This window comes from Heterodontus francisci, chromosome 30 (assembly GCF_036365525.1).
Source record: "Heterodontus francisci isolate sHetFra1 chromosome 30, sHetFra1.hap1, whole genome shotgun sequence".
Classification (NCBI taxonomy): domain Eukaryota; kingdom Metazoa; phylum Chordata; class Chondrichthyes; order Heterodontiformes; family Heterodontidae; genus Heterodontus; species Heterodontus francisci.
Window position 1 is genome coordinate 54,373,888 of NC_090400.1, and position 16,925 is coordinate 54,390,812.

General features: G+C 47.5%; 1 protein-coding gene across 1 annotated transcript; it reads left to right on the top strand.

Moving 5' to 3' along the window:
- Nucleotides 1-7,619: 7,619 nt before the first annotated feature.
- Nucleotides 7,620-10,446, top strand: LOC137346447 (dentin sialophosphoprotein-like). Its single transcript, XM_068009896.1, has 3 exons — nt 7,620-8,794; nt 8,881-9,873; nt 9,996-10,446. Exons 1-3 carry the CDS (start codon nt 7,620-7,622, stop codon nt 10,444-10,446), a joined length of 2,619 nt encoding a protein of 872 aa, XP_067865997.1.
- The last annotated feature ends 6,479 nt before the right edge of the window (nt 10,447-16,925 follow it).

Below are 16,925 nucleotides of genomic sequence, written 5' to 3' on the forward strand. Positions count from 1 at the left end.
CTAAATAAGGCCATTTCAGAAGGCAGTTAAGAGTCAGCCACAGTGCTGTGGGTCTGGAGACACATGTAGGCGGCACAGTGGCGCAGTGGTTAGCACCGCAGCCTCACGGCTCCAGCGACCCGGGTTCAATTCTGGGTACTGTCTGTGTGGAGTTTGCAAGTTCTCCCTGTGTCTGCGTGGGTTTCCTCCGGGTGCTCCGGTTTCCTCCCACATGCCAAAGACTTGCAGGTTGATAGGTAAATTGGCCATTATAAATTGCCCCTAGTGTAGGTAGGTGGTAGGGAAATATAAAGACAGGTGGGGATGTGGTAGGAATATGGGATTAGTGTAGGATTAGTATAAATGGGTGGTTTCGGCACAGACTCGGTGGGCCGAAGGGCCTGTTTCAGTGCTGTAAACTAAACTAAACTTAACAAGAGGCACCATGATTGCTGAGCAATAAAGTACACTATGATCTATCATAAGGTCCCTGAAGAAGATAAACAGCCAGGAGCTTTTTGTCTGAGCCAGTGCCCCCTCTTGGAAAATGTATGACTCTTTAGCATCAGATGATTAGGACTAGCTCTGATGCTTCCCCACTTGGGTTGTGGGCATTGCTGGCAAGACCAGCATTTATTGCCCATCCCTAATTTCCCTTGAGAAGGTGATGGTGAGCCGCCTTCTTGAACCGCTGCAGTCAATCTGCCCACAGTACTGTTAGAACAAGAACAAAGAACAGTACAGCACAGGAACAGGCCATTCGGCCCTCCAAGCCTCAGCCGATCTTGATGCCTGCCTAAACTAACACCTTCTGCACTTCCGGGGCCCGTATCCCTCTATTCCCTTCCTATTCATATATTTGTCAAGATGTCTCTTAAACGTCGCTATCGTATCTGCTTCCACCACCTCCCCTGGCAGCAAGTTCCAGGCTGTTCCTGTGTAAAAAAACTTGCCTCGCACATCCCCTCTAAACTTTGCCCCTCGCACCTTAAACCTATGTCCCCTAATAACTGACTCTTCCACCCTGGGAAAAAGCTTCTGACGATCCACTCTGTCCATGCTGCTCATAACTTTGCAAGTTAGGAAGGGAGTTCCAGGACTTTGACCCAGCGACAGTGAAGAAACAGTGATATAGTTCCAAGTTAGGATGGTGTGTGGCTTGGAGGGGAACTTACAGATGATGATGTTCCCATGTATTTGCTGCCCTTGTCCTTTTAGATGATAGAGGTCGCAGGTTTGGAAAGTGCTGTCGAAGGAGCCTTGGTGCGTTGCTGCAGTGCATCTTGTAGATGCTACACACTGCTGCCACTGTGCGTCGGTGGTGGAGGGAGTGAATGTTTAATGTGGTAGATGAGCTGCCAATCAAGCGGGCCGTTTCGTCCTGGATGCTGTTGAGCTTCCTGAGTGTTGTTGAAATCACAATCATCCAGGCAAATGGAGAGTATTCCATCACATTCCTGACTTGCGTCTTGTAGATGGTGGACAGGCTTTGGGGATTCAGGAGGTGAGTTACTTGCTGCAGAATTCCCAGTGTCTGACCTGCTGTTGTAGCCACAGTATTTATGTGGCTGCTTAAGTTCAATTTCTGGTCAATGGTAACCCCAGGATGTTGTTAGTGGAGGATTCAGTGATGGTAATGTTGTGAATGGTTAGATTCTCTCTTGTTGGATATGGTCATTGCCTGGCACTTGTGTGTCACAAATGTTACTTGACACTTATCAGCTCAAGCCTGAATGTTGTCCGGGTCTTGCTACATATGGACATGGACTGCTTCAGTATCTGAGGAATCATGAATGGTGCTGAGCATTGTGCGATCATCAGCGAACATCCCCACTCCTGACCTTACGATGGAGGGAAGGTCTATGATTACACACAGACCTGGTGACAGGTGTGGGGAGAGCTTCCATACTTGTAGCAAGAAAACTGGAGCAAAAGAAACAAATTAAACTTCCACCTCAATACAGAGACATAATCAGCTATTTGTCTTTATTCCTGTGAAAGTGGGTGTGCGGGGAATTGTCTGTCAAGCTTCTGTGGGCACACTAACTTAATTAAGAAGTTGGAGTGGAAATTGTAAACAGACAGCAGCAACCAAAAACGTGAACTCTTGTGACTTTTTTTTTCTATTGAATATGTGGAGACATAACTGTCACGGTTTAGTAAAGCTGTCACATAGTTAGACAAAGGAAACTCGCATTTGATTTATAACAATGCCTTCTTTTTATGAACTTAGGAGTTTCGGAGACTTTAAACCTGTTTCTTCCAAGGCAATAATGCTTTCTCCAGGGATTGTTTCTACCCATGTATCCTGACGTTGCGTCACTCAAATATTGTACTACTAGACCTTTTGTACTTGTGTGCATCGTATAAGAATTGAGTCCCTGTTACTTCTCATATCGACACAATGTACAGACCAAACATATATAAAAGCTACATTGTGTCTCATGCTCGTTTTGTCTGTCACATGTGTCACACCTATCTGTGCAAATTTGTCACACGTTTAAGAAAAACAGTAGAAACAGGGAAGAAAATTAGTCATGTGCACCCTACAGAGAAATTCCTGCAGTTAACTAAAATACCTGATTGACACAGGCATCAGAATGTCTGTTGTCACTAATTGACTTTAACAATCACAGTTAAAGAAAAGACTGACTGACTGAAGCTTAGCAGCTTTAAAGGGCTGTTCAACGACACTTTAAAAGAAGTAGCTACAGAGATAGTGGATCTTGCATAATTCCCTGGATTCTAGTGCGGTCCCTGTAAATGGGAAGGTAGCAAACGTGACCTCCCTATTCAAGGAAGGAGGGAGAGGAAACAGAGAACTATAAGCCAGTTAGCCTGACAACAGAGGTAAGGAAAATGCTAGAATCTATTATTAGGGATATGATAACAGGACATCATGAAAAATTATAATACAATTGGGCAGAGTCAACATGGACGTATGAAAGGGAATTCATGTTTGACAAATCTGTTAGAGATTTTGAGGATGTAACTTGCAGAGTGGATAAGGGGGAACCAGTGGATGTAGTTTCATTGTATTTTCAAAAAAACATTCAATAAGGTGCCACACAGGAATTTATGACACAAAGTTAGGGCTCATGAAGTTGAGGGTAATATATTAGCATGGATTGAGGATAGGTGAATGGACAGAAAACAGAGAGCAGGGATAAATGGATCATTTTCGGGTTGGCAGCCTGTAACTAGTGGAGTGCTGCAAGGATCAGTGCTTGAGCCTCAGCTATTTACAATCTATATCAATGAGTTAGATGAGGGGATCGTGTATAATGTATCCAAGTTCAGATACATAGAAAACAGGAGCAGGAGTAGGCCGTACTGCCCTTCGAGCCTGCTCCGCCATTCATTATGATCATGGCTGATCATCCAACTCAGTAACCTGTTCCCGCTTTCGCCCCATACCCTTTGATCCCTTTAGACCCAAGAGCTATATCTTGCTCCTTCTTGAAAACATACAATGTTTTGGCCTCAACTGCTTTCTGTGGTAGCGAACTCCACAGGCTCACCACTCTCTGGGTGAAGAAATTTCTCCTCATGTCAGTCCTGAAAGGTTTACCCCGTATCCTTAGACTGTGACCCTTGGTTCTGGACTCCCCCACCATCAGGAACATCCTTCCTGCATCTACCCTGTCAAGTCCTGTTAGAATTTTATAGGTTTCTATGAGATCCCCCCTCACTGTTCTGAACTCCAGCGAATATAATCCCAACTGACTCAATCTCTCCTCATACATCAGTCCCGCCATCCCAGGAATCAGTTTGGTAAACCTTCGCTGCACTCCCTCTATAGCAAGAACATCCTTCCTCAGATAAGGAGACCAAAACTGCACACAATATTCCAGGTGTGGCCTCACCAAGGCATGTGGATCACAGAAAGTCTACATGCAATTATAGCAAGCAATTAGGAAAGCAAATGGTACGTTAGCCTTTATTACAAAGGGATTGGAGTATAAGAGTGAAGAAGTCTTGCTGCAATTGTATAGGGGCCTTGGTGAGATCACACCTGCAGTACTGTGTACTGTTTTGGTCTCCTTATCTAAGAAAGAATATACTTGCCTTAGAGGGTGTGCAACCAAGGTTCACTAGACTGATTCCTGGGATAAGGCGATTGTCCTTTGAGGAGAAATTGAGTGATTGAGTAGACTAGTCTTATATTCCACAAAATTTAAAAGAATGAGAGGTGATCTCATTGAAACATATAAAATTCTTAAGGGGCTTGACAGGATATATCACACTCTCAGAATAAAGGGTCAACCACTTAGGACTGAGGTGAGGAGAAATATTTTCACTCAAAGGGTTGTGAATCTTTGGAATTCTGTACCAGAGAGAGCAGTGGATGTTCAGTCATTGAGTGTATTGAAGACAGTGATTGACAGATTTAGAGTAATAAATCATTTTACGGCATAGAAGGAGGCCATTCGGCCCATCGAGTCCATGCTGACTCTCCACAGCACAATTTTTGGAGACTAAGGGAATCAAGGGATATAAGGATAGTGTTACCAAGGTAGAAGATCACCGATGAACTTATTGAATGGTAGAGCAGGCTTGAGTTGTCTACTCCTAATTTGTCTGTTCTTTTCGTGATAGTCATTCAAAGACAAACAGCCAAGAACTCCCCTGCTCTTCTCTTATATCCACCTGAGAGAGCAGATAGGGCCTTAGTTTGAGGTTTATCCAAATGACTGCATTTCTGACAGTGCAGCACTCCCCTGGAGTACTAGTCTAGATTTTACACTGTGGGGCATGAACCCACAGCCTGCTGTCTTTAAGGTAACAGCATTACCCACTGAGCCACAGCTGACATCTTAACAATAGGTACTAAAAGTCCATATCAATAAGTCCAAAATACTTCAGGGAAGTTGGAAAATGAAAAAAAAAACACTGCTTGTAACTGGGAGAGAACTGGCAAGTGATAACACTTGTACCATCGGAGAGAAGGTGAGAACTCTATTAAGCTCTTTGTGGTGGCTGTGCCGTTATCTGAACCACTACAGCAAGTGTAGAGCAATTAACAGACCATATAGACAGAGTAATCCCAGGGGCCAGGGTAAAATTCACAAGACCTAGCCCACTGCTGCTGGCATTATAGCTGCTGAATATCATCCACAGCAGTTGCAGACACTTCAGTGTGATGCTAAGAGAAACACTGACACAAATCACACCAGTTAATAACGAGGTTTAAAAATATTGGCGTAACAGAGCACTTACTGGGTGAAACAGTCACGTTGCAGTGTCATTTTTACGTTTGATAATTGCTGATGAGGGTGCAGCAAAGATTCTGCTCTGCAACAGGGCCACAAAGCTAATTAGACCACAGGACTTTTTTTTTTCCAAAATATACTTTATTCATAAAAATCTGTAAAAATTACATTGCCAAACAGTTTCCAAACAGCACCAAAAAATACAAACATTGCAAGGGAGATCAGTTTCCTTCAATACTGTCATGAGTTTCTTCACAACCCTTCCGTTTCACAATTGTCATGTCAATTACAGTTTTACATTTACAGCAATTCAGAATATTAACGATACAGTTCGAGGGGTTTCCCATGGATCCAGCCCCTCAGTCCAGCTTGGTGGGGGGACCTTACACTGTGGTCTTTCCCCATTGAGCTTTTGCTGCGGCTCCCCCAAGCTTTAGTGCGTCCCTCAGCACGTAGTCCTGGACCTTGGAATGTGCCAGTCTGCAACATTCGGTGGTGGACAACTCTTTGCGCTGGAAGACCAGCAAGTTTCGGGCAGACCAAAGGGCGTCTTTCACCGAATTGATAGTCCTCCAGCAGCAGTTGATGTTTGTCTCGGTGTGCGTCCCTGGGAACAGCCCGTAGAGCACAGACTCCTGTGTTACAGAGCTGCTTGGGACGAACCTTGACAAAAACCACTGCATCTCTTTCCACACCTGCTTTGCAAAGCCACATTCCAGGAGTAGGTGGGCGACCGTCTCTTCCCCACCACAGCCAACGCGGGGGCACTGTGCGGAGGGGGCGAGACTTCGGGTGTGCATGAAGGATCTGACGGGGAGGGCCCTTCTCACCACGAGCCAAGCTACGTCTTGGTGCTTGTTTGAAAGTTCTGGTGATGAGGCATTCCGCCAAATGACTTTGACGGTCTGCTTGGGGAACCATCCGACAGGATCCACCGTTTCCTTTTCCCGTAGGGCCTTGAGGACATTCCGTGCAGACCACTGCCTGATGGACCGGTGGTCAAAGGTGTTTTTCCGCAGAAACTGCTCCACGAAGGATAGGTGGTACGGCGCCGCCCAACTGCATGGTGCGTTCCGCGGCCATGTGACCAGGCCCATCCTTCGCAACACCGGGGACAGATAGAACCTCAGCACGTAGTGACACTTGGAGTTTGCGTACTGGGGATCTACACATAGCTTGATGCAGCCGCACACGAAGGTGGTCATCAGGATGAGGGCCACGTTGGGTACATTTTTCCCGCCCATGTCCAGAGATTTGAACATCGTGTCCCTCCGGACCCGGTCCATTTTAGATCCCCAGACGAAGCGGAAAATGGCTCGGGTGACTGCCACGGCGCAGGAGTGGGGTATGGGCCAGACCTGCGCCACGTAGAGCAACAACGTGAGCGCCTCGCACCTGATGACCAGGTTCTTACCTACAATGGAGAGAGATCGCTGCCCCCACATGCCCAACTTTTGTCGTACCTTGGCTACTCGCTCCTCCCATGTTTTGGTGCACGCCCCGGCACTTCCGAACCATATCCCCAGCACCTTCAGGTAATCAGACCACAGGACTGAAAACTTTAATTAAGCTCCGGGTCCCAGCCCCTGGTCAGACTTTGCTGAATCGTACAATGCCTGCCTTCAGAAGCACCCTTTTTCACTTACAGGTACCCTGTGAATATCATTCCGTTGACAGCTAGGAACTTTTGGGTTTGTTTTTCTCTTCTCCTGAATGCAACTCTGCAGGGTGATGTGCAGTCCTGTTTCTCTCGTTAGATCATCCAAGCCCGAGATATGCCAAGTGCAAAAAAAATTAAAGAACTTGCATTTATATAGCACCTTTCATGATGTCCTAAAGCAGTTTACAGTCAATGAGGTTCATTCATTGAAGTTCAGCCACTGTTACAACATAGGAAACACAGCAGCCTATTTGCACACAGCAAGATCCCAACAACAGCAGTAAGGTAATGACCAGGTAATCTGTTTCAGTTTTGTTTTTGAGGGATTAACAGAAGCCAAGACACCAGGGAGAACTCCTTCTTCAAAGTAATAGTAGAGACATTGATTTAGCATCTAATCCCTCCAACAATGCAGCGCTGGGAGTGTCAGCCGAGATTGTGCTCGAGTCACTGGAGTGGGATTTGAATTCACAACTTTCTGGCTCAGAGGTAACAGCACCACCCACTGGGCCACAACTGACACCCAAAAACCAGACAGGGAAGGATTGGAAGAAGGGTGGAGGCTGCCAAAACATCATAGAATTGAAGACCACTGTGGGAGGTGGGGCTGCCCAATGCAAGGGCTAGGTTGTCCCCAAAGGTCACCTACAAGACTGACACCAACGGGGTTTGTGAAGATACCCTCCCCGCTCCCCCAGAAGAATAACTAAGACCTCTCAGAGGACAGAAAACTCATTCTCCTACCCTTCATTCTAGCAAAATGAGGAATGCATATCTCTATCCCTGGATGCGACTGTGACAGTTCCACTGGGTGTGACAATTCCAGTGGGAGTGAGTGTGACAGTTCCAGTGAGCATGACAATTCCAGCGAGTGTGACAGTTCCAGCGAGCGTGACAATTCCAGCGAGTGTGACAGTTCCAGCGAGCGTGACAATTCCAGCGAGTGTGACAGTTCCAGTGAGTGTGTCAATTCCAGCAAGTGTGACAGTTCCAGCGAGCATGACAATTCCAGCAAGTGTGACAGTTCCAGTGAGTGTGACAATTCCAGCGAGTGTGACAATTCCAGCGAGTGTGACAGTTCCAGCAAGCGTGACAGTTCCAGCGAGTGTGACAGTTCCAGCGAGTGTGACAGTTCCAGCAAGCGTGACAATTTCAGAAAGTGTGACAGTTCCAGCGAGCGTGACAATTCCAGCGAGTGTGACAGTTCCAGTGAGCATGACAATTCCAGCAAGTGTGACAGTTCCAGTGAGTGTGACAATTCCAGCGTGTGTGACAATTCCGGCGAGCGTGACAGTTCCAGCGAGTGTGACAGTTCCAGCAAGCGTGACAATTCCAGAAAGTGTGACAGTTCCAGCGAGCGTGACAATTCCAGCGAGTGTAGTGAGCATGACAATTCCAGCAAGTGTGACAGTTCCAGCGAGCATGACAATTCCAGCAAGTGTGACAGTTCCAGTGAGTGTGACAATTCCAGCGTGTGTGACAATTCCAGCGAGCGTGACAGTTCCAGTGAGTGTGACAGTTCCAGCGAGCGTGACAATTCCAGTAAATGTGACAGTTCCAGCGAGTGTGACAATTCCAGCGAGTGTGACAGTTCCAGTAAATGTGACAGTTCCAGTGAGTGTGACAATTCCAGCGAGTGTGACAGTTCCAGCGAGCATATCAATTCCAGCGAGCATATCAATTCCAGCGAGTGTGACAGTTCCAGTGAGTGTGACAATTCCAGCGAGTGTGACAGTTCCAGCAAGCGTGACAATTCCAGAAAGTGTGACAATTCCAGCAAGTGTCACAGTTCCAGTAAGTGTGACAGTTCCAGCGAGTGTGACAATTCCAGCGAGTGTGACAATTCCAGCGAGCGTGACAGTTCCAGTGAGTGTGACAGTTCCAGTGAGTGTGACGGTTCCAGCGAGTGTGACAATTCCAGTGAGTGTGACAATTCCAGCAAGTATGACAGTTCCAGCGAGCATACAATTCCAGCGAGTGTGACAATTCCAGCAAGTGTGACAATTCCAGTGAGTGTGACAATTCCAGCGAGCGTGACAATTCCAGCGAGTGTGACAGTTCCAGCGAGCGTGTCAATTCCAGAGGGTGTGACAGTTCCAGCAAGCGTGACAGTTCCAGTGAGCGTGACAATTCCAGCGAGCGTGACAATTCCAGTGAGTGTGACAATTCCAGTGCGCGTGACAAGTCCAGCAAGTGTGACAATTCCCGCAAGTGTGACAGTTCCAGCGAGCATGACAATTCCAGCGAGTGTGACAATTCCAGCGAGTGTGACAGTTCCAGCGAGCATGACAATTCCAGCAAGTGTGATAGTTCCAGCAAGTGTGATAGTTCCAGCAAGTGTGACAGTTCCAGTGAATGTGACAATTCCAGCAAGTGTGACAGTTCCAGTGAGTGTGACAGTTCCAGCAAGTGTGACAGTTCCAGTGGGTGTGACAGTTCCAGCAAGTATGACAATTCCAGCGAGTGTGACAATTCAGGCGAGTGTGACAGTTCCAGTGAGTGTGACAATTCCAGCAAGTGTGACAGTTCCAGCAAGTGTGACAGTTCCAGTGAGTGTGACAATTCCAGCGTGTGTGACAGTTCCAGTAAGTGTGACAGTTCCAGTGAGTGTGACAATTCCAGTGGGTATGACAATTCCAGCAAGTGTGACTGTTCCAGCGAGTGTGACAGTTCCAAAGAGTGTGACAATTCCAGTGGGTGTGACTGTTCCAGTGAGTGTGACAATTCCAGCGTGTGTGACAGTTCCAGTAAGTGTGACAGTTCCAGTGAGTGTGACAATTCCAGTGGGTGTGACAATTCAGGCGAGTGTGACTGTTCCAGTGAGTGTGACAATTCCAGCAAGTGTGACAGTTCCAGCAAGTGTGACTGTTCCAGTGAGTGTGACAATTCCAGCGTGTGTGACAGTTCCAGTAAGTGTGACAGTTCCAGTGAGTGTGACAATTCCAGTGGGTATGACAATTCCAGCAAGTGTGACTGTTCCAGTAAGTGTGACAGTTCCAGTGAGTGTGACAATTCCAGTGGGTGTGACTGTTCCAGTGAGTGTGACAATTCCAGCGTGTGTGACAGTTCCAGTAAGTGTGACAATTCCAGTGAGTGTGACAATTCCAGTGGGTGTGACAATTCCACAAGTGTGACTGTTCCAGTGAGTGTGACAATTCCAGCAAGTGTGACAGTTCCAGTGAGTGTGACAGTTCCAGTGAGTGTGACAATTCCAGTGGGTGTGATAATTCCAGCAAGTGTGACTGTTACAGTGAGTGTGACAGTTCCAGTGAGTGTGACAGTTCCAGTGAGTGTGACAATTCCAGCAAGTGTGACAGTTCCAGTAAGTGTGACAGTTCCAGCGAGTGTGACAATTCCAGCGAGTGTGACAGTTCCAGCGAGTGTGACAGTTCCAGTGAGTGTGACAATTCCAGCGAGTATTACAGTTCCAGCGAGTGTGACAGTTCCAGCGAGTGTGACAATTCCAGCAAGTGTCACAGTTCCAGTAAGTGTGACAGTTTCAGCGAGTGTGACAATTCCAGCAAGTGTGACAGTTCCAGTGAGTGTGATAGTTCCAGTGGGTGTGACAGTAGTGTACGGGAGATAGTAGTATAATGGTAATGTCACTGAACCAGTCATCCAGAGGCTCAGGCTAAAGCCCTGGGAACACAGGTTCAAATCCCACCACAGCAGCTGGTGAAATTTAAATTCAATTAATTAATAATTTCAATTAATAAAAATCTAGAATTGAAACCTAATCTCAATAATAGTGCTGGTGTCATGAAACTATCATCAATTGTCATAAAAACCCATCTGGTTCATTAATGTCCTGTAGGGAAGCCATCCTTACCTGGTCTGACCTACATGTGACTTGAGAACTGCAGCAATGTGGTTGACTCTTAACTGCCCTGTGAATTAGCCAAGCAAGCCACTCAGTTGTCAATGGCAATTAGGGGTGCCGGCAGCATGTCAGAATCCATGAGGAAAGGCATCATCACCCTCATTTACAAGCGGAAGGGGGAGAGGGCAGAAATCAGAAATTGGCGGCCCATCTCACTGCTTAATGTTGACTACAAGATTCTGTCCAAAGTCACAGCCAGTCGAGTCAAGTCTGCTCTGGAGTTGGTGATCCACCCCGATCAGACCTGCACTGTACCCGGCAGGAAGATCTCTGATAGTCTCGCGCTACTCAGGGATACGATCGCCTAAGTACGGGACAGGAGGGTGGACACCTGCCTCATCAGCCTGGACCAGGAGAAGGCTTTTGACAGGATATCGCACACTAACATGATGGATGTGCTTTCCAAAATGGGGTTTGGGGAGGGAATCTGCAATTGGATCAAACTGCTCTACACAAACATCAGTAGCGCAGTCTCAATCAATGGGTGGGAATTGGAAAGTTTCCCGATCCAATCTGGAGTCAGACAGGGCTGTCCTCTCTCCCCGGTCTTGTTTGTTTGCTGTATTGAACCCTTTGCTGAGTCTATTAGGAAGGATGCGAGCATAAGAGGGGTGACAATCCCAGGCAGCAGAGGCAATCAGGTTAAAACCTCCCTGTACATGGATGACGTCGCCGTCTTCTGCTCGGATCCGCTGTCCGTGCGCAGACTGATGAGCATCTGTGACCAGTTCGAACTGGCCTCGGGAGCCAAAGTTAACCACGGCAAGAGCGAGGCCATGTTCTTTGGGAACTGGGCTGACCAATCCTTTGTCCCCTTCACCGTCAGGTCAGATTACCTGAAGGTGCTGGGGATATGGTTCGGAAGGGCCGGGGCGTGCACCAAAACCTGGGAGGAGCGAGTAGCCAAGGTACAACACAAGCTGAGAATGTGGGGGCAGCGATCTCTCTCCATTGTGGGTAAGAACCTAGTCATCAGGTGCGAGGCGCTCACGTTGTTGCTGTACGTGGCGCAGGTCTGGCCCATACCCCACTCCTGAGCTGTGGCAGTCACCCGAGCCATTTTCCGCTTCATCTGGGGATCTAAAATGGACCAGGTCCGGAGGGACACGATGTTCAAACCTCTGGACAAGGGCGGGAAAAATGTATCCAACGTGGCCCTCAGCCTGATGACCACCTTCGTGTGCGGCTGCATCAAGCTGTGTGTAGATCCCCAGTACGCAAACTCCAAGTGTCACTACGTGCTGAGGTTCTATCTGTCCCAGGTGTTGCGAAGGATGGGCCTGGTCACATTGCCACGGAACGCTCCATGCAGTTGGGCTGTGCCGTACCACCTATCCTGCGTGGAGCAGTTTCTGAGGGAAAACACCTTCGACCACCGGTCCATCAGGCAGTGGTCTGCACGGAACGTCCTCAAGGCCCTACGGGAAAAGGAGACGGGGGATCCTGTCGGATGATTCCCCGAGCAGACCGTCAAAGTCATTTGGCGGAATGCCTCATCACCAGAACTTTCAAACAAGCACCAAGACGTAGCTTGGCTGGTGGTGAGAAGGGCCCTCCCCGTCAGATCCTTCATGCACACCCGAAGTCTCGCCCCCTCCGCACAATGCCCCCGCGGTGGCTGTGGTGGGGAAGAGACGGTCGCCCACCTCCTCCTGGAATGTGTCTTTGCAAAGCAGGTGTGGAAAGAGATGCAGTGGTTTTTGTCGAGGTTCATCCCAAGCAGCTCTGTAACACAGGAGTCTGTGCTCTACGGGCTGTTCCCAGGGACGCACACCGAGACAAACATCAACTGCTGCTGGAGGACTATCAATTCGGTGAAAGACGCCCTTTGGTCTGCCCTACCTGCTGGTCTTCCAGCGCAAAGAGTTGTCCACAATCGAATGTTGCAGACTGGCACATTCCAAGGTCCAGGACTACGTGCTGAGGGACGCACTAAAGCTTGGGGCAGCCGCAGCAAAGGCTCAATGGGGAAAGTCCACAGTGTAAGGTTCTCCCACCAAGCTGGACTGAGGGGCTGGATCCATGGGAAACCCCTCGAACTGTATCGTTAATATTTTCATTTGCTGTCAATGTAAAACTGTAATTGGCATGACAATAGTGAAACGGAAGGGTTGTGCAGAAACTCATGATAGTATTGAAGGAAACTGATCTCCCTTGCAATGTTTGTATTTTTTGGTGCTGTTTGAAACTGTTTGGCAATGTAATTTTCACAGATTTTTATGACAAAAGTATATTTTGGAAATAAAAAAAAAATTAGGGATGGGCAACAAATGCTGGCCTTGCCAGTGATGCCCACATCCCATGAAAGAGTAAAAGAAAGTTCCATTGGGGGTGACAATAACAGTGGATGTGACAATAGCAGTGAGGTTGACAGTATCAATGAGTGATAGTTCCAGTTGCCAGGCACTGTACAGTCTGACCTACCCTCCCCCCCAACCAATCAACCTTCCCCTTCTGCCTCCCTGAACTTTACAGGTATGAGGAACCTCATTGGAGACACTAATGAAGTTGAAGGAAGAGGTGAGCAGTAGTTACCACACAGGCTTCCGAAGGAAATAAAAGCAGTGCAGAAACACCCTTAAAGCTTCTTGTTTAATCATCTTACTTTGCACTTGGTGTTAGTCAGGGCCCAGTGACCTCACCTCAGAGTCAGAAGGTTGTGAGCTGAAGCCAAACTACAGAGACTTGAGCACACAGTCGAAGCACACCAGTGCTGTACTGAGGGAGGGCTGCAATGTCCCAGGTGCCATCTTTCAAATGAGACATTAAACCAGGTCCATCTGCTCTCTTAGGGTAGATGTAAAAGATCCCTTGGCGGTATTTCAAAGACGAGCAGGGGTGCCCAGGTCAGCATTTGTCCCTCAACCATAATCACTAAAACAGATGATCAGGTCATTATCACATTGCTGTTTGTGGGAGCTTGCTGTGCGCAGATTGGCTGCTGTGTTTCCTGCATGACAACAGTGACTGCATTTCATAAGGACTTCATTGGCTATAAAGTCCTGAGGTTGTGAAAGGCGCTATATAAATTCAAGTCTTTCTTTTAAGCAAGCAATCCCAGATGGGAATTGCCAACCCACACATTTCTTTCTGGTGTCAATGCTTAGCGGAGAGTAAATGTTACATGAAAAGCACCTCAGTGACAAGATATCTATGCAACCACAGACCTGACCAGCTGTTAACACATCTGTTATGTGGTCAGGTACATACGTATAAATATCCTAATGCACCAGGGCCCATATGGTGTACTGTATTTATGTCTGTCGGGGTAAAAACAAGTTGAATTTTCATTTACATAATTTATTCAGGTATGTGGACTCAGATTAAATTTCTGATGTTTTCACAGCCCCAGGCTGTCCCAAGAATAGTTTTTTTCACAGCGTTTGTCTAAGAATCTATCTCTGTGACTCATTGACACCGTAAATATAAATGTATATTAAATTAGGCAATTCGGGAAGGAACTGAGGTAGGTAGTGCCCCTGTTGCCCATAGTTACCAATAAGGCCCCATGCCAACAGTGATAGAATGCATTCAGCACCTCATTAAATTTAAAAGTGCCAGAAAGTCAGGGAACTAGAAATATACACTAATTAATAGAGAGACTTCCACAGGTGCGATTGCACAGACTAAAATGAAGTTAACAATATAACTGAGTTAAAATTCCCCTTATAGCTCGGTGAGTAAGGGCAGTACCCTGTGTCTCTCTGATCCATATCGGTCAGAAAGAGCCCAGGCCCAATCGTCAGCCTGTGTGCATTCAATGGAACTCAGCCAAGTTGGTAGTAGATTTCCAAACCATTGGTGGAAACATGGAAAGGATTATGAAACAGAAGGAGGCCATTGGACCCATTGTGTCCATGCTGACCGAGAAATGTTATCCAGCCTAATCACATCTTCTAGATCTTGGTCCGTAGCCCTGTAGGTGCCTATCCAAGTGTTTTTTAAATGTGATGAAGGTTTCTGCCTCTACCACCCTTTCAGGCAGTGAGTTCCAGATGTGCTGTGCAGATGTCACAGGAGGTTATGGTCAGGCTTGGATGTGACGTCGCCCCTCAGTAAAACCCTGTCACTGGGAAGAAAAGCAAGAACTTGCATTTATTTAGTGCTTTTCACAACCTTGAAAGGTCCCAAAGTGCTTTATAGCCAGTAAAGTACTTGTCTCGAAGTAGAATCATAGAATGGTTATGGCACAAAAGGAGGCCATTCAGCCCATCATGTCCTGGCTAGCTCTCTGCAAGAGCAACTCAGCTAGTCCCCATTCCCCATAACCCTGCAATTGTTTTCTCTTCAGATAATTATCCAATTCCCTTTTGAAGGCTTCGATTGAATCTGCCTCCACCACACACTCAGGAAGTGCAGTCCAGATCCTAACCACTCGCTGCAGAAAAAAGATTTTCCTCGTGTCGCCTTTGGTTCTTTTGCCATTCACCTTAAATCGGTGTCCTCTGGTTCTCAACCCTTCCACCAACGGGAACAGTTTCTCCCTATCGACTCTAAACAGACCCCTCATGTCGTCACTGTTGTAATGTAAGAAAACCGGCAAGCTCCCAAAAACAGCAATGTGATAATGACGAGATGGTCTGTTTTGGTGATGTTGGTTGAGGGATAAATATTGGCCAAATACTGGGAATAACTCCCCTGCTGTTCTTCGAAATGATGCCAGGGGATCTTGTACGTCCACCTGAGAGGGCAGACAACGTGTCGGTTTATCATCTCATCCAATAGATGGCACCTCTGACAGTGCAGCACTCTCTCAGTACTGCACAGGGCATTAGCCTGGGCCTCTGCTTAACAGGTTCAATGACATTCCACAACTCCACCATCTCCCCTGCAAATGCAATTCATTATCTTCTTTTTTGGCCTCCTTGTCTCGAGAGACAATGGGTAAATGCCTAGAGGTGGTCAGTGGTTTGTGAAGCAGCGCCTGGAGTGGCTATAAAGGCCAATTCTAGAGTGACAGACTCTTCCACAGGTGCTGCAGATAAAATTGGTTGTCAGGGCTGTTTCACAGTTGGCTCTCCCCTTGCGCTTCTGTCTTTTTTCCTGCCAACTACTAAGTCTCTTCGACTCGCCACACTTTAGCCCCGCCTTTCTGGCTGCCCGCCAGCTCTGGCGATCACTGGCAACTGACTCCCACGACTTGTGATCAATGTCACAGGACTTCATGTCGCGTTTGCAGACGTCTTTAAAGTGGAGACATGGACGGACGGTGCGTCTGATACCAGTGATGAGCTCGCTGCACAATGCGTCCTTGGGGATCCTGCCATCTTCCATGCGGCTCACATGGCCAAGCCATATCAAGCGCCGCTGGCTCAGTAGGGTGTATATGCTGGGTATGTTGGCCGCCTTGAGGACTTCTGTGTTGGAGATACGGTCCTGCCACCTGATGCCAAGGATTCTCCGGAGGCAGCAAAGATGGAATGAATTGAGACGTCGCTCTTGGCTGACATACATTGTCCAGGCCTCGCTGCCGTAGAGCAAGGTACTGAGGACACAGGCTTGAAACACTCGGACTTTTGTGTTCCGTGTCAGTGCGCCATTTTCCCACACTCTCTTGGTCAGTCTGGACATAGCAGTGGACGCCTTTCCCATGCGCTTGTTGATTTCTGCATCTAGAGACAGGTTACTGGTGATAGTTGAGCCGAGGTAGGTGAACTCTTGAACCACTTCCAGAGCGTGGTGGCCGATATTGATGGATGGTGCATTTCTGATGTCCTGTCCCATGATGTTCGTTTTCTTGAGGCTGATGGTTAGGCCAAATCCGTTGCAGGCAGCCGCAATCCTGTTGATGAGTCTCTGCAGACACTCTTCAGTGTGAGATGTTAATGCAGCATCGTCAGCAAAGAGGAGTTCCCTGATGAGGACTTTCCGTACTTTGATCTTCGCTCTTAGACGGGCAAGGTTGAACAACCTGCCCCCTGATCTTGTGTGGAGGAAAATTCCTTCTTCTGAAGACTTGAATGCATGTGAGAGCAGCAGGAAGAAGATCCCAAACAGTGTAGGTGCGAGAACACAGCCCTGTTTCACGCCACTCAGGATAGGAAAGGGGTCTGATGAGGTGCCGCCATGTTGAATTGTGCCTTTCATATTGTAATGGAATGAGGTGATGATACTTAGTAGCTTGGTGGACATCCGATCTTTTCCAGTAGTCTGAAGAGACCACGTCTGCTGACGAGGTCAATAGCTTTGGTGA

What these genes read in the sequence shown, in the direction of transcription:
- LOC137346447 (XM_068009896.1), top strand. Translation starts at nt 7,620, where the DNA reads ATGCATATCTCTATCCCTGGATGCGACTGTGACAGTTCCACTGGGTGT. An exon ending in GAGTGTGACAATTCCAGCAA is followed by an intron (nt 8,795 to 8,880) that starts GTATGACAGTTC and finishes TGACAATTCCAG; the next exon opens with CGAGCGTGACAATTCCAGCG. An exon ending in GAGTGTGACAATTCCAGTGG is followed by an intron (nt 9,874 to 9,995) that starts GTGTGACTGTTC and finishes TGACTGTTCCAG; the next exon opens with TGAGTGTGACAATTCCAGCA.